This window comes from Struthio camelus, chromosome 2 (genome assembly GCF_040807025.1).
Source record: "Struthio camelus isolate bStrCam1 chromosome 2, bStrCam1.hap1, whole genome shotgun sequence".
In the NCBI taxonomy this organism is placed as follows: domain Eukaryota; kingdom Metazoa; phylum Chordata; class Aves; order Struthioniformes; family Struthionidae; genus Struthio; species Struthio camelus.
This window is the reverse complement of record NC_090943.1, coordinates 12988367-13012165: the sequence shown is the minus strand read 5'-3', so window position 1 is coordinate 13012165 and position 23799 is coordinate 12988367. Positions and strand designations below refer to the sequence as shown.

Sequence of the window (23799 nt, the reverse complement as noted above, 5' to 3'; positions counted from 1 at the left end):
TTGCACTTGTGAAATAGCAGAAATGTTCCAAATTTAAAGGCACAGGAAGTCCAAATCAAAACCTCCTCAAGCGAAAATAAATGTTTCCCTAGATATCTCCAATGTTTGTCTCAGAGCCTAGATTCCTTCCATATGCCACACAACTATAGTCTGGCAGGGAGGATTTCTGGGAAGAAAAGGAAGAGGGAAAACTTTTGAAATTAGGAATTATAGCAGAATTAGAAATTGTTTTTTGAAGTGTTTTAATACTAAAAAGAAATTATATTGGAATGCTGTCTCAACCGTGTTCAACTGGACTTATCACATTGAAATGAAAGTAACTCATCCCATTCATATGGACTGAAGATCTAGGTAACTCTTGTTCCTATGCCAAAACTGGCATGAAAAGGCGCCCATTATTAATAATCCATTGTTTCTTCTTCCTCCTTTTGTGCTAGTCCACATTTTTGAGCTGGGTTTTAAGTCTGCGTTTTTCTAAACTAAAATTTTTGTAGCAGATTGCGTTGTGTTCCCTTTAAGTGATTTTGCTAATCTCTTAAGATATTATTTGAAATCATCTTTGTGGTCTGTGGTATCAACACTCCCGTATACTCGACCTTCCTAGGAAGGACTGTGGTGCCAGTTATGCAGGCCTTATTCTCCTTTATTCCGCACTTTGCAGAATGGTTATACCAGTGAGACTGGCATAAGCTACAAAAGCATTTCTCTGTTACTGTGTACTGAGCCAGAACCAAGAATCAGCCCTTGGTCTCCTTAAGCCAAAGTAAGGCATTTTGTCCTTAAGAAAAGCAGTCATTAACAGCACTGGCTTTGCTGGATGCGGTGGTGACTCCATTTTCCGGGGGCTGCCTCAGACCTGTGATGAACAAGTCGGTTTGTTGTACCCTTCTGCTGGGACAGATGTGCGCCTCTACGGAGAGCTCTCAGGCTGTTGATTTGCTACCAGCTAGTAAGAAAAGCAAACAGCTGCTGATGGAGCAACACGGCTAAAAGCTGCTCTCCTCTCTACTGTAACGTATTGCTGCGCACGCACCGCGCTGCCTTCCAGGCAGGGCAATTGGGAAGGCAAAGATTAGCACATTCGCCAGCTTGTTTTAAACACAGGGGCACACAGATGGAAGGATTGTTTTGCAGTGTCATCTTCCACCGGTGTTAAATGATGGGTTTTATAGCTGCATTGAGCCTACAAAAGATGTAAGCGTTCATTTTGTCTCTTTGACACCGACTGGGACAAACTGGTCCCATGCTATTGACGTTCTGACACCGTGCGGGTAATACTTCTCTCTGCTGCAGAGATTTGTGTACTGAGGCCAATTGCAGACATGAGAGAGGTGATCCTCAGGGAACTTCAGGTGAATAGACGTTAACATCTCAATGTTTCAGGTAGGGAAACCAAGGCACAGAGATTCAATAGCTTCTTCAACAAAATCTTTACAACTTCTGATCCCATCTGTTGTGTATATACTAGAAAACATTAGAGATGAATGTTATTGACATCACAAAACCTAAGAGGACAAATTTAGGTCTAGCGTGGGCCTAAAATGAAGCTGAGCTCTTCAAAGGCCTCCAATCACCTAACTATGGAAGTGTGATACTTAAATGCCTTAGGCATGCTGAGATTTTGCCCTTTTTCTGCAATATGACAGAGTTTTGCAAAGACAGTAAGTTCCCTCAGGTGTCTCCTCCTATTTTACCCTGAGAGATTCCGCATTATTCTTGCATATGGAGAGATATTTTTATGTTTTTGGTGAGAGTTTGTTCTGTTTTTTTGTTTTGTTTTTAGTTCTAGCTGCAGAAAAATATTAAGGACAAAACGAAAGTAGTAAATAATCACAGGCTAACATTTGGATAGGCCAGAAAAAGAGGGAGTGGCACTCTATCGCATCCCTCTTAGAAGTAGATAAGTATTAGTCTTTCAATAGTTAAACCTTGCATTTGCTAAAGAAACAATCAAATATGTGATATGTGGCATCACATACCAGCAAAAACAATTACTGAGATGTGTTAGATTGAAAATGTCAGTAAAAAAGTCTACTTAGCCACCTTACTATATATATACTATATATAAAATGGTAATATACAATTTGGCATGACACACATATATATAAAAAGCGCATGACAAAATACAGTGGTACCACATCATTTTAGCCATTAAGTGTATGACTTTGGTACTCTGTTTGTTTTCCAGGTCACAGGGTCTATGATAATTTCATTAGTTACAGAAAAATATTTTTATTGCATTCCAAGGGCAATGTTCAGCGCATAGAACTCCAAATATTGGCAGTGGAAATTAATATCTAGGACTTTCAAAAGGATCTGAACATTTCACTACAAAAGCGTGGCAATGTAATGGCGGTAGAGCTAAATGGGATTTATGAGAGGGGATTTTATTCCATTTTCTGGTGTAAAGAAATCACTTTATTCTGCTCACCTGCCACTGGTACCTACTCACTATTACTACAGCATCGAAATTGAAGAGAGAAAGACAAGTTATTTTAACCTACCGTTGAGGGCCAGTAGATTTGGGCTTTCCATACAGTCAGAGGAGAGAAATAGTCTCTTATGAGAAGTGATGGCCAGAATATGTCCGTTACTACCTTGCACGATTCGTGTAGGCTAACCACGTGGAAATGAGAGTAGCTACATAAATGATGACCTAGAAATAACAACTCAAAACACTAAAGAAAAGGTGGAGAGCTCTCAGTTTCCTAAAACCACCTCCCCTAATGCAGCCCCTCCTGGAGTAGCTGACAGCTTGGGGAGCAAAAGGCAGCCTGCCCCTAGGGCCGAAGGCTCATTGTCATTGACATCGATCTGTTCTCACACCCCAAGCCTTTTGGCTCAAAATGCCTGTTAGTATTATCATTCAAGGAAACAAAAACGTAGATCATAACATTGCTTCCTTTCATGGCACAATCTTAACGCAACAGTCTCTTGATTACCCACGGCAATGGAGGGGTGCGATACCCCAGAACCCAGATAACACAGGTTAGCAAGCAGATTAGGTCTTAAGAGCATATTAGGTTGTAAGAATATATAAGGAAAAGAAATTAAAGAAGGCCATTTGAAGGCTATGTTGGCTGTGGAGGACAGAGACCCCTGAGTTACAACAGCCGTGTGTTGTCCAGCTATTTACTTGGACAGATGTCTTGGAGCACAAGCGGGAAGTGGTGAGAAACCATTAAAGAGAAGAAAACGTCTCGGTGGGCCTCAAAGACAGCTTGAAGGAGTGGAGTTTCTGTGAAAGGCTGTTTTGGCGCTTGGACACAAGAACCGCAGAACCACGATTCCCAGCTCTGTGACCTTGCAGAATGCCGCCCGCGTTGGAAAAACAAAAATGTGCTCATTTTAACTGTCACCACTGTATGGGCGAAGTATTACTATTATTATCGCACTGCTTTAGAACTAACAGTGTTAAAATGAGGTAGGTCACCACCATTTCCCTGCCAGGGGATATGATGACTTTTCTTTCTCTCTCTCCCCTTCTCCCTCTTTTTTTTTTTTTTTTTAATCAATTTCGTTTCCAAATAGACACAAAGCTTGTTGGGTGAGTCGGAATAGCAGTGCTCAGCCTTGGCAAGGGAACTCGGTGGTTTTAATGTTTTGTCAGTTGTAATCAATGAGAGTAAGTCTGACGCTTTTAGACTCGTCTGAGGTTTCCTTCCATGTACCCTCTGAAGAACAGTATCTATTTGCAGAACGTAACTGCTGCTATAATTCTGCTGCAGTGAGGAAAGAACAAGCTGCTAGCAAGGCGGTCAGAGAGCCCGCAGCGCGCGCACACGTTCTCACACACACACACAAACCCCCTTTCATACGCTATTTAGCCATGCTGCTCTGAAAAGAAGAAGAAAACCCCTCCACACACACCCCTGCTAGAGGAGGCTCTGCCAACCTGCCTGTCACCTGTGAAAATCAGCTACCCAGATTAATTACCTGACAAAGGCTAGAGCACAGCTGCCAGCACAAAACCAAGGAGTAGGGTGTCTATGGGAAACAAAACACAAGGCATTCTGCAAGGGATTTTCTCCGGGGCTTTGTGTGCACCAGATTTCTTCTTTTTCCCCCCTCTCCTCTCTTCTGAGAAATTTCCTCACTGCTGTCATCACTTATTATTTGCCGCGCAGTCTTGCCTAGGACCTCTGGTCATGGAGCAGGCCCCTACTGGGATAAACCCTGTGCAGACATGGAACAACAGCGCTGCCAACCGCAAAGCTGCACAATTATCACAGAATCAGGAATACTAGCAAGGTCGCCGCTGTATTAACGACTGTGGCGATTAGGTCTATTTTGCCTCGTATCAGACAGGCGGTGGTTAAAATGGCAATGCTTGCATGAACTTCAGCTTTCGAACTCTCTTGGAAGACTCAAGAGTGATACGACGAGCGGGCAGGTTTTTTCCTGGTGCAGACATAGGCAGTCAACCTTCACGCTCACGGTGCTGAGTGCAGGATCGATGCGCTCACCTCTTGCCTCAACCAGGATGGAGTAACGTGCAAGGCAGGACTCAGCCTGGCAGTGGGGCCAGGCTGGCTCGGGCTGTTTTGCTGGTCCTCCTCCCAGGGGTGTGCCAACTTCTGTAGGTACCTATATTGCCTGGGTCTAAAGCTGGCCATAGGTATGCAGAGATGAGAAAGATGCACATGACAGCATGAATTGCACTATAAGCCTGGCTGTAACACGAACTGGTAAGGTGCCTTAACCCTCCCCACACACACATATTAAAGAACTTGCATATCTGGCTTCACCAGAATTGTTCCCATTTCACAAACTGGAAAATGAGGTGTGGACTAACAGAGTGCCTGGCATCTGGCTGTCAGAGGATCCAGAAACAGAGAGAAATTCAACTCAAATTCCTGAGTCTTGATCCCCCTGCCTGCCTGCCTGCCTGTCAGACTCGCAAGATAGATGCTCTTTTCTGCTGATTTAATCACAAAGGAAATAACATTGGAAGTGGCTGCAGTTTTAAGCCTTTATACAGACTTGGGAATGGTCCTGATCCAGGAGTTGAAATATCTGTTATGCAGACAAGGGCAACCTATAGTTTACAGTGACTGAGCAAATCACTGTTTCCCTTGAGTAGCCTGAACTTCTGCTCCACCCATTACACCTCCACAGTTGTTGGCAAAGCCTTTCTCCACCCAGGGGGAGTTTTCAGTCAGAAAGATGTAGAAATCCTCAGATTAATTGGATGTGGGGGGGAGGCAGGGAGATTTAAGTGGGTTTTTTGTTTGTTTGTTTGTGTTCATTTCTCCCCTCCGAGCTGCCTTTCCTTGTGCATTTGCTAGTTCTGGAAGACAACACCCTGCTGACACTTAGGGAAGCATCAGTGAATAAAGTCTGTTGTACAGGCTGCAAAGCCATCTGGACTTTCTACTGAAAAGGTTGGACATGGTTTTAGGCAAGATTTTATCACGTCTGAAAAAAAAAAAAAAGTCTGCACACAGTACCTCTTCCAAGGTTGATGTCAGATTTTTTTTCCGTTTGTCAGTTGCAAAACAAAAAATTGACAAACAGTTGGAAGGCAGTAAGGATGAGATATAAATCTCTAGAGGAAGTTTTGTCAAAGGTAGTGAAGTATAAACAAAAAATAAATTAGTTTTGGTGTTATCAGAAACCGGACAGACTTCGATTTGTATAATAGTTTGTCTGGCATTCCAGACCCACCTCGAGAACGTTGCTGGGAGACTAAGCACAGATTCCCTCGACAATATAGGGTGGGTTTTTTTCCTCCAAAAGCCAGAAATGGTTAAAAATATAACCAGAGGAGGGGGAGGGGATGAAGACATACCAGAAGACGCAGGTGCAATGGCAGACAGCCTTGGAATTCTCCTGCCTTTTTGTTATTATCATTTTCAGGGGATCCAAGTGGCATGTTTTACCTTGATTTCCATATTATTCAGCTCTTGAGTCCAAGAATTTTGTATAGCACGCGTGCTGCAACAGCCCAGCTTTTGCAGGACACTTTTGTAGTCCAAAACGGTAGAAGAAAGCTGTGTGTCAGCGGCAGTCCCTTGTTAAGGAGCCTTGTGAGCTGAACAGGGTAGATAGAGCAACTTACTGGTGTAATTTATTGGAGTGCCCTTTAGGTTATGTGCGTCTTAGCAAGTGAGCTAACATGCAGCAATTGCCTTAAAAACACACACTGGTGACACAAGTTTATATATAGTGAGAGCTGAGGGTGAAGCTGTGAAATGTCTGGTTACTTCACTTTTCTCTCTGGAATTGCTGTTTGAATTTGGGGAGAGTGTTGCGTTACCCCATGGCTGTACACAGGAACTTGGATATGTGACGCTAGACACCTCAGAGATCCTTAGACGTGTCATTCCACAGGTATGCTACGATGAAAAAATAAATTTATTCATATATATATTACACCATTTTTGGTGTAAAGGAAGAATTCCACACTTTCTTTCCTGTCTTTGGTACCTACTTGAGCAAAATATTAAAACTATTTGTCTCTCAATGTGATAATCAGTCACAAGGGAGTAAATATATTTACCTGTCTGACATGGATTTTATAGGTTTTGGTCTATTTGTAGGTAAACTGCTTTGAAAAGTTTTGGTAGATTGGGCTGTATAAACAGAAATGATTTGTTATTTATATTTAATTACATGGTTCATCCCCTTATTCTCTGTTCTTCCCAAGAAGTTTTTCTTTTACAGAATGTAGTGAATAATTCACTTAAAGCAACTCTCCTATGATAAGAAAGTTTTTCTTGAAGATTTTATTTGCAATAAGAAATCTCAGCTATCGGTGAAACCTGTAACATTGCACTCATGTTTGGCCAAATTCTCTACGCTACTGTCACACATATGGTCACAAGAAAAGGTCATCCCGCGGAGGACAACCCACTCTATGCTGCTCCAAAATCTCCTGCCCTCATGTTCGGTCATTCCCCGAGGCTTCTGTTTTAAAAAAAAAAAGGCCTACTGATGCAACATTTTCTGCTTGACAATGTTATAGGGTTTAAAAGGCCATTCCCAGATTCCAAATTTGTCCTTCTTCCCAGTGGATAATTTTTTGGAAATTTTTTTGACTGGAGATGGAGGTGAGAGTGATGAGAAAATGATATTTAATTTTTAGAGTCGGGGCTCACAGTAAATGACACAGTAGATGCTCACAGTAGAACCTGCCTTAGATGCAGGTTCTCAGCAGATATGTAACAGTAAATCTCTCTATTAATTTCAGCAAGGTTGTGTTAATTGAATTAAGTTTGTCCAGTAAAGGACAGCAAATCAGTAAGGGGCTGATTTTAGTCATTGGTGTCATACACAACACTCCAATCCCAAATGGACACGACAGGAATTCGGCAGAAATTATGGTTCTGCTTGTACTGGCACAAATTTCCCATAGATAATGACAGAGAACCATCTTTCCTAGATACACATGTAAGGAGAAGTGCAGAGAATGGCTGAGGTAACTCAAAATGCAGATTACCTTAATACCCCTCCCAAGCAAGAAAAAGGTCATTAGCAAGGTTGCAGACAGATTTCTAGAATCATTACAGCAAATGATGGCAAGATCTTTAAAAACAAGAAAGAAAAAATTCCAATGTCTGTATAGTAATTGCCGCGCTGTGTATTATATGCCTCGCTCTGCAGTGATTCAGAAAGTCGAATCGTGCAGTGCCTTGCTGGGATCAGCAGTTCAGAATAGATTAAATTTGTTTTGGACACTGCCTGCACCCTGCTTTATCTAACAAAGCATATGTGTGATGGGGAAGGCTCTTAATAGCACAACTCCTTAATGAGAGCCATAAACACACAGGCGTAGATTTTCAGAGTGGTGCTCAAGGGATTTGAGCAAGCACTGTTCTCTCCTTGCTTTCAACACTTACCCAAGAGCCGCTAACGAGTTAGACATCGGTAGGAGAGTGGACCTTGTACAGTCAAGAGTATTGTATGCGGCAAGGGTTTTGCTACTGCTAGTTTCTGGAGGCTATTCGTTTTAACGCTTCTAAGAAACATAAAACAGGAAACTGAAAGGACATTTTTCAGAAAAGCATTGATTTTATTAAAGAGATACACCTCTTAATGTGAATCCAAAATCAAATTTTTTTATAGAGAACATAACAGTCTTTGTACAGAGTTAGCCATTCCCAAGCGCTGGTCCCTTCATAGAGCTTTTATCTAGTTAAAGAAAACCCATTCGTGCTAATTTAATATCTGTAGTGTACAACAGCTTGACACCTGAGGCTTGTCCTAAAGCAGGCACAACGCTGCAAAGCGAGCACTACTTTCTAGTTTTGAATTATTCAGCACTTGCAGCCAACCTCATATGTGTCTGTGTAGAAAGAAGGCTTTTCAGGATCAGTAAAAGAAAAGCAGAAAAGCAAACAAACAACCCCTCCTTCCTAGCATTTGTTAGCAGGTGCAGTTGTGACTTCAAGAATGATTTTGCAAAATTGGTATGGACATTCTTCATTACTGAAGCAATAAATGCAAAACTGTGCTCGGAAATAGCAGAAGCTGAGCGACTAAACATGGCCTCCTTTAGGGAACAACTGTGCTTGTCGGTAGAAAAGCTTGTTTCCTCCAAATTCATTGAAATGGTACTTATTGTTAGCATCTTTTTAGAGCAAGAGAAAAGCAAACAGCAATGAATCAACCTCAAATAGAGGGGCTCATCTGTTAGCATCCTAACATTAACACACTAATGTGAATTTAAAGATTCTAATTAAACCTACACACAAAATGTTTTACTGCTAAATAGAAGACCGTACTTTTTGCAGGAGCTGGGGCATTTGGATTTGACAGTATTTCCCTTTTCTATACTATGTTTATTTTATGTGTTCTATTTCCTTTCAGTCACTCCAGGGGTTTCTGAAACAAATAAAAAGATACATTATATTAAGTTTGATTGATTCCCTGTAGTCAAGGGATACACTGAAAAAGCAGACCAATTTTTTCATTGAGCTCTTAGAATAAATTCCTGTTTGATCTTTGTACTTCCTACTCTTGCTACATATCAAATATCTTTGTATATATTTAACATTGGTTAATCTCATTTACAGAATCACATAGTTACATTGATTACAGCAAAATTCACAGTACAGTTAGCAGTTTCCACATTTCTCTGTTCCTCTCCAAATGCCCTCCAAAAGTTGGATTTTTTCCTCTTTTCAAATTTGATATTTGTGGCCCATCAAAAATAGGCATCTTTTTCTCCTAATGTTCAAAAAAAATTTAAGAAAAAATTCTGCAAATGTTTGCACAGTGCCTCTTTGCCAGTCTAGATCAAAAATCTCACTAAATGTTTAGAGATTTAAAATGAAGTTTATTGGGAGTCTTTTGTGTTCTCATGTGCAGAGAATCAAGCCTGAGATGCAGTGAAGAACATTAAGCTTGCATTTAGCTGCCCAGGAAACGAGTTTGACATCTATGGCAGTCTCTAAACATTACTGGAGCATAGGCTGGTTATATGGCCTATTCATATAAATCTGGTAAACTTTTTTTATCAGATCTCAGATTCATTAGAACAGGATCTGCTCTAAAACTCACAGAAGTTAGTGGAAGAACTCCCAGGCAGAAAGGCGCTGAGGTCCACCAAAGATTTTAATTATCCCTCCCATTCTGTCTTTGTCCCATATTAATTTCTCTGTGCATGTTGTAGCCTCTCAACTCCAGGGAGCAAGGTCCCTATCATTTTCATAAAGTCCTAGGGTTACTGGGAAACCAAAAAACCACATGAGTAGAAGAAGAGTTTTCCACCGTGACTGCTCCTCAGGATCTTACAGAGCGTTTTGTCATTCTTTCCTCTGCCGCACAGGGACTGCCTCAAAATGAGGCCTCAAACAGCAACCAGCAGTGTTGAAACTTAGCGCATGATCACTAATGGTATAAATAATGATGTGGAGGCAAAAATGTTCTGTGTGGGCCTGCAAAATTAGCAGAGTAATCAGTCTCCAGCAGGGCTGAGGGGAATAAGAGGGAGGAAAGAGGGAAGTAGCCAGCTAATGAGCCCAGGAGCCCGTTGCACAGTCCGGCTGAGTCGGCCAAGTCAGCCGAGGTCAACCGAGTCAGTGACGAGCCTTTCCAAATGCAGAGCAAATACAGGGCATTTGATGATTACAGAAATAAGTAATTTATTATGATAACTGAGCATCCTATGTAGCTAAAACATTTGCAATAGGACTGTGAACAGGGTTTTGAGGGGGGTTTTTTGGGGGGGAAGTGATTCTTTTAACTGAATCGATAGGGGCAATTGATCTTCCCCATCAATCTCGATAATAAAACCATGAGGTTATTCAGTGTCAGAAATGTATTTTTGTTATCGAAGTTTTCATTAAAAGCTCAGTGTAGGAACGTGTACTCAGCTGCTGCCTGTGCAGCACATGCGCGGCTCCCTCTTAGCAGGCAGGAACAAGCAGACCTCTCTGAATCAGGGCGTACAGAGGATATACAGATGTGTTTAGCTGCAACGCAAGCATGCAGCTAGACAAAACAGTGTCCACCTAAGATAAAACAAAGCCCATATCGGCTGGCCCTGAGGTATAAGCCAAAACCAGACATAATGATCAATACTGTAGGAGTTATGATCTGAGAGAAAAAATTACTGCACATCTCACAGGGAGAACCAAAATGAATTCCCTGACAGTGCCTTGTTCTTTGAGTAATGCTCTATAAATGCCTGTGCATGCTAAAGGAAGGCTGAGCTATGACGGGCTGTGGACTGCAGCCTTCAGTCTGGCTACCTAAGTACTTGCACGACCCTGGCCATCCCTACTTGAAAAGTCTCACCACCGTTAATGAGCTTTGCCTCACAGTTGCCAGGTGAGGTGGATAAAAACTGTCCCCTTACGCTTACAGAGAAATGGTCCTCATGGTGGAGCACAGAGGAAGCCAGGAGGTAGGGCAAGGGATGAACTGAGCTGTGGACCTGCTGCCCCTCCACTAGCAGATCCTGCCTGCTGGTTTGGCTATGTACTCATTTAGCCCTGTGCCTTGGTGGAGCCCTGAGGACAGAAGTTAAACTGATGCCAAACAACTGATGGTGGAGGGCCCATGAGCCCTTCCTATTTTTCTTCTCAAGCCTGCAACTTGAAGATGATGTAGTATCTAAGAAGGGCCTGACTAATTCATTGGCTCTAGGGTGCAATTGCTTAGAGGGGAATCTCCAACTAGCTATAGCAAAATTGTTTACTAACCCAGGAAAAAGTGTGTTGTGTAGCAATTTGCTACATACTCCGATGAGGATCAGCCCTTCAGGATTCATATTCTCTGTGCAATGTTTTGCTCCCCTTCCATTTAGATAGTGAGAGTTCTTTGTAGGAAAAAAATACAAGCTCACACTTTTAAAGAGCTGTATGTTTCCCACTGGGCTAGTAAAAAGAACTAGGCATGCATCTCCTTTTATCAGTGAAGGAATTTGTGAACTTAATTCAGCCCGATCCCTATTCCTTGTGTTCAACATTTACCCCTCAAATGTCAGTAATTTTCTGGAAAATAAAGTACTTGGGAGAGAGGAGAAACAGAGTCCTTGCTGATATCTGTATAGTAGGATATTTCTTCCCATCCATATGCAAATCTAACCTTTTTTATATTTCAACCCTATAAATGCAAAGACAGGATTTCAATAGAAAATGTTTACTAAAGACTTTCTCCTTTATAATCTATTGATTTTAATATCCTTACTACTCCTGTTGAATGTCAGTTTTACCCTGAAGACTTCCATTGCAAACTTGAACACATTTAATTATTTATACCATTTGAAATATTAGTGCTGAGAAATGACTAAAAGTTTTTGTTCTGTAATGGCATGATCTAAATTTGATGTTCCTCTGTGAATAACACTGGTAATTTGAAATGGTAATCAAGGGTAGTTGACAACACAGTGTAGTGTAACAGGAATGATACCTGTTTTTCATTTTTCTGGCCTACTTATATACAGCCAAATATAACTTATTAAGTGCTGTGGGATCTCACAGCCTTCCTTCACAGTGAAAGATTTAGTATTATTTGTTCTTTTTTCTGCCAGGTGCCTGAATAAGTAACTGCTGTTTCCATCACTTACACTAGACAATTAGACATCAGCGGTTTGAGCGTAACTGACAGCAGAATTTGGACCTCAGTTTGGGTCTGGCAATCTTGTTTGTCTTATTCATATCACTTACTATATTGATGAGAATGCAACAAGTTTTGATCTGGAAGAGATTGTCTCTGGGCTGAATACTACTTTTACAGAAAAATCTAACTGAGGACCAATGAAAGCTAACATTTTAATAGCAGGCAAACCAAAGCAAGGGACTCGAAAGAAACTCAGCACTCAGAAGTTCAGCTCTTCCAGAGAGCTGTACTCTTTCCTCCCAGCAAGCGAGGTGCCCACACACACATCCAAAGCCAGCAGGACCGAGGTCTCCCTGGCACTGCCAGGTCAAGGGCTTGCTGCCCTCCGCACCTCATTTCTGCTGTCATGTGGCTGCCTTTCGTGGCAACAAGCTGGGAGCTGATCCAGCTGAAGAACTGCCTTTTTTTGTGAGCATTTTCCAGCCCATTCAGGGTCTCAGTCTGGTTCTCTGCATGGCTGTTCACCGCAGCCTGGGATATGAGGGACAGCAACTGCAGTGGAAGCTGGCTGATGCAGTATTGCTACTGGGGGTCAAATCACAAGCCCCAGTGCAGGAGCAGAAAAATCTATTTCATGGAGGGATAAGATGCCTCAGATTGCTCCACATTTACTGTGTGGAGTTACTGGTAAACCATCCTTCCTGTGGTCCCACAAAGCTTCCCCTGGCAGCCAGCCCTCAAAGGTGAGCAGGTATCTAATACATCGTTGCAGGTGGAGCCTTATCTGGAGCACTCTTGAGTCAGATATACTTCCACGGATTTCAGGGAAGGTTTAGATCAGACCCTGAACTTCTAAGGAGATTTACCACTAACTATGAGTCCCCCTTAGTCCTGGTGCTCTGACGGTGTTCGAACTTGTATCTTCTGGTGTCTTTTCATAAATTTTCAAAGTTCTGACTGTCCACATCTTTCTACTTTCTTCTTCCCTGACTCCCTGCCCCAGTCTGCTATTTCTCTGCCATTATGTGTTCAGTGCGATTGCATGCACTTTTATTAGTTGCGCTGGAGTTCTGTTTCACAAAGAATGTTTCCACTTTCTTTTTTTTCTCCCTATCTTCTGAAATATTCCCTTTTCTGCTACTAACCACATAGTTGTTCAGAAGCTGCCAAGATGTATTTGGCTCTTGTATTTGCTCCAGATGGAAACTTTTATTTTTACTTATGCCTGACACTAGGAACCGTGGCATCACCAAATACAAACTTTCTCAGAGAAAAGAGTGGTTCCTTTTCTGCATGATTTTTAAGTTATTTCTGATTGCAGCTAACATGGTCTAGGCTATGTGCCAAAAGACCCTTATGAAGACTTCAACCAGGTTCTTGATGACCACTGAGAGTTGTATTCTTCTGGCTTATATCAGCCATTAGGAACGATCACCTACAGCATCTGGATATGTATCTCTTAGTAGCCCAAGTCTACTGGTTAATCATAAAGCAAGAAAATCCGTGGAATGAAATCTCTGGTTATAAACTGAGCAGGGATAGGTGTACCGGCTCTTAATCTCCACCATATCTGCCCTGCAGGCATTAAATATATTTGCAATCACTTTTGGTTTTATTAGACTAATATCTCGAAACAGGTAGAAATGCTGCCACTGATTTCAACACATGTGACTGGATCAAGTCAAGTAGCTGTTCCAGTGTGTAGTGGAGGGAAAGGCAGCATGCTGCACTTCTTGTACCAATACAGACCTAAATCCAGAAACTAGCCCTATGCCAGACTCTGCCTCCAGGCCAACTTTCAGGGCTTGATTATTCAGGACTCTGCAGTTAGGCTGCACTATATGCATCAATGCTGAGAGTATCAAACCCCTGACTGGGCTGAGCCTTGCATCTCATTACTCCTTATTTTTTTCCACTTGCAAAAGTAGACTGTTCTTTTCCCTCCTTTGCACGGTACTTTGTAATGTTCAAAGGTAACACGATAGCCCTTAAATGACCTTTCAGATCTGACACTATGGTTTTAATTGTTTTTCCTGCATCCTGCATCCTACATATTCATGTATTTCACTCCATTTTTTCTATTAATTTCATTGGCATCCTGTCAGGCAATGAATTCCGGACAAAAATATTCGCCTGACTTATTTTAGCTTAGAGACTTCACGTTTAATGGATTTGCTATTCTTTATTGTCCCAGGTCACTCCTTGAGATCAGTGAATGCTGAATTCCTTATCGTCCCTAAGTGTTATCTGAAGTCATGTCGTTACTTTGCCTTTAGTGAGTCTCTTTGCTCTCTGACTTTGGAACCTAATGCCAAATGAAGTAAAGAAAGCTCTTACTGTGGGGATTTCTAAATCTAGAGTTAAAAGTTATTTGTTCTCTTTAACATTTTTAAAATGATTCTTTTAGGAATTGTATGTGCCTCTAGGCTAATTAACTCTTAATGAGCACAAAATGCTCTGGGATGCAGATTTGGAGGATACTCTAGAAAAGCAGGCATGGATTGGACTGTAATACTGCGGGAGATGAAATTTATGATTTGATTCTTTTTTTAAATGATGGTGCAGATAGTTTTATTGAGATACACTTTTTTTCTTTCTTTCTAGTCTAAATAAAGCTGATCAAATTTTTAGCTCACCATATGGAACCTGGTTACACAAGTCTACAAATATAATTTTCCTTTATGGATGAAGTCATTCTTCAGTAGGGAAAACAAGTTTAGAACCAAAGTTTCATATTATGAAAGACAGCCTGTGTTCCAGTGTTTAACATTTAGTCGGAGCATCAAGAAATCAGAACACCTGGCTGTCTCTAGCTCTGCACTGTTGCCTTGGACCGTTCCCTCATCGTTTTGCTGCCTTCATTCATTCATCTGTAGAATGGCTATAATTGCATTTATATCACAAGGGTGCCTTGATGCTTGACAAATGAGAATTGACCCAAAATTCTGCCTTTAGAAGCGCTGTATGAACAATGCCTTACTCACATGGTTGTTGTGGGCAATTAGATTAGAAGAGGTATAAACGCAGTCAAGGTAAAATTCCATTTAAAAACTGTCAAACCATTCTTGATAATTTTTCTCACTTTTCATCTAATTCTAGTGCGCAACTTCACATGCACATCGTAGAATGAGTTTAAATACCTCTTTCGTTCTTTTGCAGCAAGCCAGCATATTTTATTCCATGTTATATTAAACCATCTTCCTTCTTTTGGGCAAATGGGTGGTTCCCAGAGCAACATCTTGGAAAGCTGCACTTAGTAAAACAAAGAAAAATGAACATGTCAGAAAAAATCCTGTCCTCTATATACTTGAGAAAGTTACAGCCGCTTGCAGTGATTGTCCATGCAAAAATATTCCAAGTTTTTATTAAAAGGGGGTTGCCTAATTATTGATATGTTTTATTTAATTAGCCTTTTATATTTTCTATAATAATGCTTAAAAATTAAACAGACTTCCTGTAGCAAACTGTAGAAACATATGGTGTACAGCCTGCAGAGTCTCTCTATGACAGTAGTATTACTGATAATATTTGCGGGTTAGAATCTGCTTTCATCTGAAAAACAGCTGTGTGTTTTCCCAATTTAAAATACTGTGTTTTCACCAATGTGTTTTCATCCCCATTAACAGTCCGGGGGGGGGGGGGGAGGAGGGGGGGAGAAAGAATTTGATCTTTCTAAATACATTTCCTTACTTGTGCATGGCCGTGGCTCTTTCAGGGTGAGGCAAAGCGAATATCATATCCAGCTCCTCACCCATGTGTACAGTGAACCCACACAGAGAAACTGTGTGAATTCAAGAGGGCCTGTTTTACAGGGACTTCCCCAGAGCTGAGTTTAGCCCAACACCAGTAGAGGAAAGGGGAAGCATTGCTTAGTCAAGCCACTATTCCTAATGAGAGCCCATCCGCTTGGAGCTAGCCAGATTGCAGGATGCGAAAGAGATTTCAGTCCAGGGTCCAAAAGTAAGCACTAGCCCTCAGGAACTGCTCCCGAAAGGATTTGTAGGTTGTTTGGTTTCACATAAATAATCAGCTAGCACAAACAAAAAAAAAATCTTCTGGATCTTAATTATGTATGCTCAGACTTGCAAAACACATTAAGAATAACTCACGCTCACAAATAGCATTCCCCTGACTTATCTCTAACATATGCTTGAATGGTTCTGTGCAAACCAAAGTGCAGAGCTTAAGTAAATGAAAAGATACTAAACGTTCTTTCAGGGAAACCGTCCAAGCAGCGACGTTCTGAGGAGCCCAGAGCTGATTGAGGTTCACATTCCTCCATAAGTGGTCTGCAGCATTTACTCTTTAGCCCATTTAGCCTACTTACTTTGCTACCCTGCTTCCTAACAGTGGCATTGCCAGCTAAACTCTCTAGGCTCACTCAGACCTAAGGATTCAGACCACACAGTCTTTAGAGCCCAATCTGCAGGAAAATTTGACCTTTCAAGATAGCTGTTGTGCTCACTCCAGCTCAGGAGGAGACCTGACATACCAGTCCATGCGGCACTACCGGACACCAGTGTACTTGTGTAAACACCATCCTCGGTGCAAGCAGAGGTTCCTATCTTCTTGATCGCTGTCAGGGTGGAAATAACGCAGGTCATGGTATACTTCTGACAATGTTAAACATAACCACTGTTCACGAGCTGATCATTTGCCTTCAGTAGCAGTGAGTTATCAAAAACTCACCATGAATGCAGATATAGGTGTTCCTTTGTCACCCTACCTGTAACCCAGGCCTCAGCTAAGCTCTCAGGCTTCAAAAGATTAGTGTAAAAGTTCTCTCTCCTTAATGTTCATTAACAATAAAAATCGTGAAAAAGAGTAATCCTTGAGTCTGGTGATTCTTAGCCCATTTCTCTTATTGTTAAATGGTTTGGTGGGACACAGGTACACATCTTCAGCTGATTACAGTAAAATGCTTTGAGAACTAACACATTTTCTGTTAACTGGTTCTGGACCAGTAACTGCAAGGCTGAAGAAAAGTCAATGTTGAAATCTTCTCCCTGTACTGCTAACCCTAGTCAATATGAATCTTGGCTTTAATGCAATAGACTAGCCTTAGAACCTAACACCAAGCATTTCTAAGCTGGATGTGATTGGTTGACAAAGAAATATTCCTTTTAGTTTTGCTCAAGTAGGTGGTGTCTCATTCTAAAAGGGATCTCTCAGAAGCTGACAGCAGGTGACTAATCTGCAGAAACGCCCAGGTACCTCAGTCAAAGACAGTGAAAGAATTCTTTCTGACTGTGTCTTTCAGGATTTTGCCGACTCCATGTACCAAATGGTTACACAGAAGTTCCAGGAGTTGACAGACAATTTTACTTCCATGCATGCACGCCACAAAACTCTTGCAGGAATTGTGATGACCAAAGGTAAGATATCCTGTATTTATTTTCCTCTAGCATTTTTCATGACTAAGTAATACATTATTTACCTAGTCCACAATGTTGAAGGATCCCTTCACTCCTACACAGAAAAACAGTAATATAGAAAAAGGAAGCATTAAATATTTACACTTCAAGAAAGTTCACACAAAAAATATTGATAGCCAAAGTCAAAATTTATTCATAAAAACGTGCTCCCTACATTGCTTTGTTTACAGGACAAAATGCAGACCTGGCTGTTTTGCATTTCCTAATAGAAGAGGAGGGTTAGTTATCAATAAAAAGTTGTTTTATTTATTAATTGTTATTTTTAGAGCTGAAAACACTGAGTTCTGGCTGTACAAGGCCACAATAAACCTTATTTCAGACTGACAGAAAAACAAATCTCAGCTCATTTCTTGCCAGTCAAAAGAAGCCTAGAGAATGCATAGTTTTCATTCTGCTCTGATCTAACCATGGGAACACACCTACCAGCAGGGGCAAAATTTGATATTCTGTCCTGTTAAAACTTAAATAAAGGATGCACACCACGCATAACTCTTAGCTTGTTCATGAAAATGTTGCATAAATGGCCTTTTTTATTTTGCCTGCATACCTCAGTTCAGGCACCTCACAGTATTTATGAGAATGTCAGCAGTAGAGATGCTGCCATAAACTTCATTCTCACTCAGATGCATGGAGCAGAGCGTTGCGTTTAGAAATGAGGGGATAAGCTCGGAGGGGAAAGACATGTATAATTCATCCAGGATTGTCCTACTGGTTCCTTTCAACAATTACATTAGCTAGATTCAATAGGGACATTTGTGAATATTGCAAGGCAGCAAGATAGAGACAGGGTTATCTACTGGGTCTTTTCAAACCGCAGAACCTAAATACAGCTGAGAATTCCACACAGGGAAATTTTGTTTCCTGTAGTTTTTGCCTCCTCCTTTTTGATGTGAAAAAAGTTAGCAATCGGCTCTAGAAATTAGGAGTAGAGAAGTTGACATAAAAGTCTTTTCCACCTTTGTTTGAAAGGTAACTGTTCCCTGGATAAACTTCTTTTTTTGGTTCGTCTATGTTGGTTAGTTATTTTTTGCATTACTTTAGGACCTTGAATAATAGATGAGACTTTAATTTTTTTACATGCTGCACAAACATAGTGTTGTACAAACACAGAACATAATGTGAACCCTAAAGACCACAGGAGACGCGTTCAGTACAAAGACAGAAGAATAAAAGGAACAGTGAGATTGACTGTGAGATGTACGAGAAGCACACTAGACTTGACATGCCAATTGCCTTGTTGCAGCTGGATTTCTTGACTGGAGGAGGCAACATATTTAAGAAAAGTGTATTATTTTACCTAAAGAAGCTCTTTCCAAGCATGAGGATGACAAGAAAAAAAACATGTTTTTTGGAAGAAGCCTAGTTATAGGTGTCAAGAATTGTTACTTTAACCACTCCTCCTCATTGTAAAGGGAAACTGCACCCACCTCAGTCTCCCTGTTCAGATTTCTTCCATTTAGCATGGTTTTTGCCTGTCATCCCATTTATAATTCTGCCAGGACATAGCTTTTTCATCCTTTAGGCCCAGGCCTGAATCTGCTTTAAAAAACATAGTAGAGCCAATACAATCTCATTGCTATACATAGACCAATGAAACAGCTTTATGCAGGACAGTGCTGAACCCCATGCCATTTGGGAAGACTGCGACAAGTCATCCATTGGAGTCATAATTTTCAAAATCATGGCTACTGAGCCTGTGCGGCAATAGTGGAGGGAAGAACACATCCAAACCCCAGCTAGGTCTGCTAGACAGCTGGGGCTGTCTGCTGCCTCTTTGGAGAAAGAGCTCTCCTGCTGGCTTTTTTCATGACAGCCACGTGCCTTTAATGGGATGTTGTTCATTTGCATTTCATATTTCTTGTTAGTCAGCATTAAGTCAAAGTATAAATTTCTTTATGTTCATAAATCATTTCCCCCAAGGCTTGCGTTTTGATTCTGAATTCCCTTTTATGAATTCCTCCAATCTGTCAGCCATCCAATTTGTCAATATCTTACTGGCTTTATGGAGCCTGAAGGAGAGAATCATAGACATAATATGCTTCAGAGAAGACACAAAGATAGAAACAGCCTTATCTTGGTATATTTTCCGGGAAGATTGGAGTTCCTTCCAACATAAGAAAATCTACTAACCATGGCAAGAAGAATCATTTGCCATTTTGTTTCATTATTTTCCATACTAAAGTCGTAGATCTGTGATCTGTTCCCCATCATCCTTCCCTGAGGTAGCAAGGATCTTGACACATGTTACTCAAAGATAGCACAGACAGGTTCTTCCAGCATTAAACACTTGAATAAGGACAGAGTTCTTGTGTTATTAACATAGAATTTGGTAGAAAATACTTAATCTATGCAAACGATATACTACTGACATCAACAAAAACAAATGTGGTAATGTCTTGTTGCATTTGCTACCATGCACAACCATTACAGACAAAAATTAATTTGTTTTTACCTTCATTTCAATTTAATATCATCCCAACTAGCAACAAAATTATCTCTGCTTGTACAGTTTTCAGATAAAGCTGGTAGAAAGCATAATGTGATTCTGTGATAACTGCTGTTGAGATAATACAAAATCTCTACAGACAAAACAATAGTGTGTTATATTGGTTTTCTTTCCCTGAACTCTGACATTTTTCCTGCCATTTCAGTTTCCCAGGGAAATCAAAGAGTTACATCTGGGCACCGTAATTGACTTATGCTTTAGCACCCAGGGCAAATTCCAAAGTAGAAGAAGGAAAAAAGTGTAGAAAATGATGTTATTGACTGACTGTGAATGTTCCACAATAATAAATTGCTGGTTAGGAAAAAGGTACTATCCAATGTATTCAGACATGTTTTGCTCTGAGTTAGGATGAAAAGTTAAAATCTCAGCGTATTTTTGTGAAAGTACATTTTCCAAACATTTGATTAGGAGGCATTAAGATAGTCTTTGAAAAATTCCACTTAGGTAAGATCAAAATATCATAGGGGATATTCATTGATGTGATGTTGTATGATGTAATATAATAACTGAAACATAATAATAATTCAAAAGCAAACATATCCTGAACTAAAAGTTTCAAAACTGCAAGGTGGAAAAGTTGAAGTAAATAAAGCATTTTTACAGATTGTTCTATGAAAAATTATTTGATCAACTCTAAGAAAAGCTGTTTAAAGAGTAAGACATTACATTCAAATCTTGTATCTGCAACAAGCCGTTTTCCCACCAAATATCTTCAAGTGGAACAATAAGTGTATTTGTTATTGTAGCATTTTACTAAGATGAGGACTTAGGTTTTCTTGCGCACTGACTATTGTCAATAGCTCTGCTGACCTCTCTGAAGATATTGTGGGCTCACACCAGGCAAATTAAGACCATCAAGTCATCTATGGAAAAGACAGGCAGTCCAGATGACATCGAGTCAAACACAAACCGTCAGTTCAGAACGTATTCATGCATACGTGATGTGTATTCAGAGATGTGGAATTATCTGAAATTCATTCACATCATGTTGTAGAATAGAATAGAAACTGACTCTTATAGCCTGCAAGTAAACCTCATCCAAGTAAACACCAACCAACTCTCCAGATTTCCAAATCTGAATTGGTTGCAGTCAAAAGGGACCTAAAAGTAGCCCTAATTTATTTGTTCTCTGAGTTCACTAAGTTCACTAAGTTTATTTGTCCACTGAGTTCAGAAACATTACAATGTTTTGAAAATCAGAAGAGCCAATTTTGTTCAAACAAGGGGAAAGTTCTGAATTCCAAAATTGGAAACAGAATTTTGAAATACAATCTTAAAACAAGAGAATGTAGCCTTATGTTATATGTTGCTCCTGATGTTAATGAGGGTTTCTCTGAAACATGTTTTGGTTGCAAGAGGCACCAAGGACAAGAAGACTGTGCTTCAAACTAGACTCACAGACTTGGCTTTTTGTCTCATTCATATTTTCTAGTTGCTACCAAGCACAAAAATCTTACAAAAAAATCAGAAATTCCCCAGTTTCTTTACTTTTAGATGGCTCATTCTATAGTGTTATGATCACAGGATCATTCAAATCAGAAGAGATCTCAAGAGGTCTCCAGTCCAACCCTCTGATCAAAGCAGGGTCAGGTACAAGGTCAAACTGATTTTCTCAGGACTTTCTTCAGTCAGATCTTTAAAACCCCTAAGGATGGAGACTGCACAGCTTCTCTGAGTGACTTGTTCCACTGCCTGACTGTCCTCATCATGAAAAAGTTTCTCTTTATAACCAGTCTCTCTTGTTTCAGCTTATGCCCTTATCAATCTGCCGTATCCCAGGTTGGATTCAAGTAGCAAAACCGTAAGAGCAGCTGTGAATAATTCACAACCCTTCACCTGCCTTATTGGTGTCTGGGAAGCTTCTAAGGGAAGAAGCCTTCACTTATCTGAGAGTGTTATACTGTAATATTTTGCAAATTGTACAGACATTGTCCTTATTATGCAGCACTTACAATTTTATTTTGTGTTTTATTTATTTGTTTGTTTACAGAGATCATGTGTGACCCTTGATGCACAGCGCTAGGTTTAGGAATCAGACTAGTTCTGTAAATGGATGTTATGCTTTGGGAATATTATTTTGCTTTTCTGTGATTGTTTCCTTTCAAAGCAGATTGTGTTGAAAGAAGAGGACAGAGGGGCTGAGTCTTAGACTATAGAAAGGAGCCTGTCAGCCTCAGTCACCTGAATCCATTTGTATATTTACTGCCAGACAATGTGAAAGGATACCACTGAAAGGATAATTTACAGAGTATGCTGGGGCTTCATATATCGATTCTGACATATGTAGTGCTCAATTTTGTCACCTTCCCGTGATTTCCAACCAGACTGTCCACTTCTTTTACTATAAACATGCCACCTGCTGTGGGGACAATGCCTACGGTCCAGGTGTTTTCTCCAATATGGCCAGGGATTTTGCTTTATGACTTGAAGTTGGCAACCCCCCAGGCCAGAAAGACAAAGGCAAAGGCAAGCACTGATGGCTGACCATGCAGAGGGGACATACTTAATTTCGGGGTATGTAGCAATAATATTATGTCCTTGGACACAACCTTTCTTGGTGTCACAAATGAAGGTAACCTACCACTTCCTCCTCTTCCCATGTGACTCTGACTCTCAGATGCAATTTGGGCATCTTATTTTGACCCACTGATCTGCTTTACCATTTTCTTAGAGAAGTTTGTAGGAAGAAATACTTTTTTTATTGTAATTATTATTAGGCCAGTTGATACAGTTGGTGAAAGCAAAGGGCAAGTGAACTCATATTTTCTAACAGGGACCAACAAATGCAAAAGCCCAGGGCTCTCCCCTACCTCCATCCCCGACGCACGCAGTCACAGGCTCTCGGATGCAGGAGGGCGAGGAGCCGCTGGCGAGACACCGCTCTTGCGGAGGAGCTGCCGGGCGGGCAGCTCTGCCCCGCACGTGGGGCAGCGGCAGGCCAGCAAGTTTTACCGGAGCACAAGCCCTCGGGGAGAAGAGCCGAGCGGTGCAGCACGCCAGGGCTGCAGGAGGCGAGAGGCTCAGCTCCCGGGAAGCGTAGAGTTGGAGTTAGTTGTGCGCGTTGCATGGGAGGTGTCTGAGATTTGACAGCCGGGAAAGCCGAACTGCATTTATTTACACCACCGGCAGAGTTTGCCTTTGCCAGCTCTGAGCAGATATGTGCATACATTTGTGCTCTACCTAAAATCACTGGATGTGATAAAGAATAACTGTCATTTATTCCAGAGATGATCTATTATCGCTGAGGTCCTTTTTCCGAAGAAAAGTCTCTCATAATCACTGCAGATAAAATGAGACTGCTATTTAAACACTATTCCCCCATTTGTGTTTGACAAATCTTAGCAGTTTAAATACTGATAGGAACTTCTTGTCATGCGTTCTGTTAAAAATGAAGCGCTAAGAAAGTTCAGTCCTTTCCACAGGAGCAGGGCATTCATAGAAAGAGGTTATAAGTTGATTTGTCACTTCAGTTTGCTCTCTTTCCTGTCTTTTCTTACTTTTTTTTTTTTTTATCTGACAATCATTTTGATGTTAAAAGCAAACTAGGAGGTCTTTTCACTTATCTTATATGAAATGAAGATGAACTGGACAAAAGGGTCCTAAATGGCAGTTTCATGCTGTGATAAAAGGTGGGAAATTATCATCCCTATCTCGTGGAATGGATCTTAGTAATTGCTAAGTGGAATAACAGAAAAAAGTAAAGTTGACAATACGTCTCCATGCATCTTTATAGACATATAGACATCTAAGTATAATCAAGAATATTGATGGCCAGTTGCTTTCTGCTCCTTAGCTTAAGTAGGGAAGTTGGAGACTAGTAAAATATAGTAGAAAATTCAGGCCCTACGT

At 40.8% G+C, this 23799-nt stretch overlaps 1 protein-coding gene across 1 annotated transcript in view; it reads left to right on the top strand.

Moving 5' to 3' along the window:
* Window positions 1-23799, top strand: part of ADARB2 (adenosine deaminase RNA specific B2 (inactive)) — a 325000-nt gene that overhangs the window by 241827 nt on the left and 59374 nt on the right. Inside the window, exon 4 of the mRNA XM_009683959.2 lies at window positions 17270-17384. Coding sequence (XP_009682254.1) covers window positions 17270-17384 — 115 coding nt within the window. The remainder of the gene's footprint in view (window positions 1-17269; window positions 17385-23799) is intronic.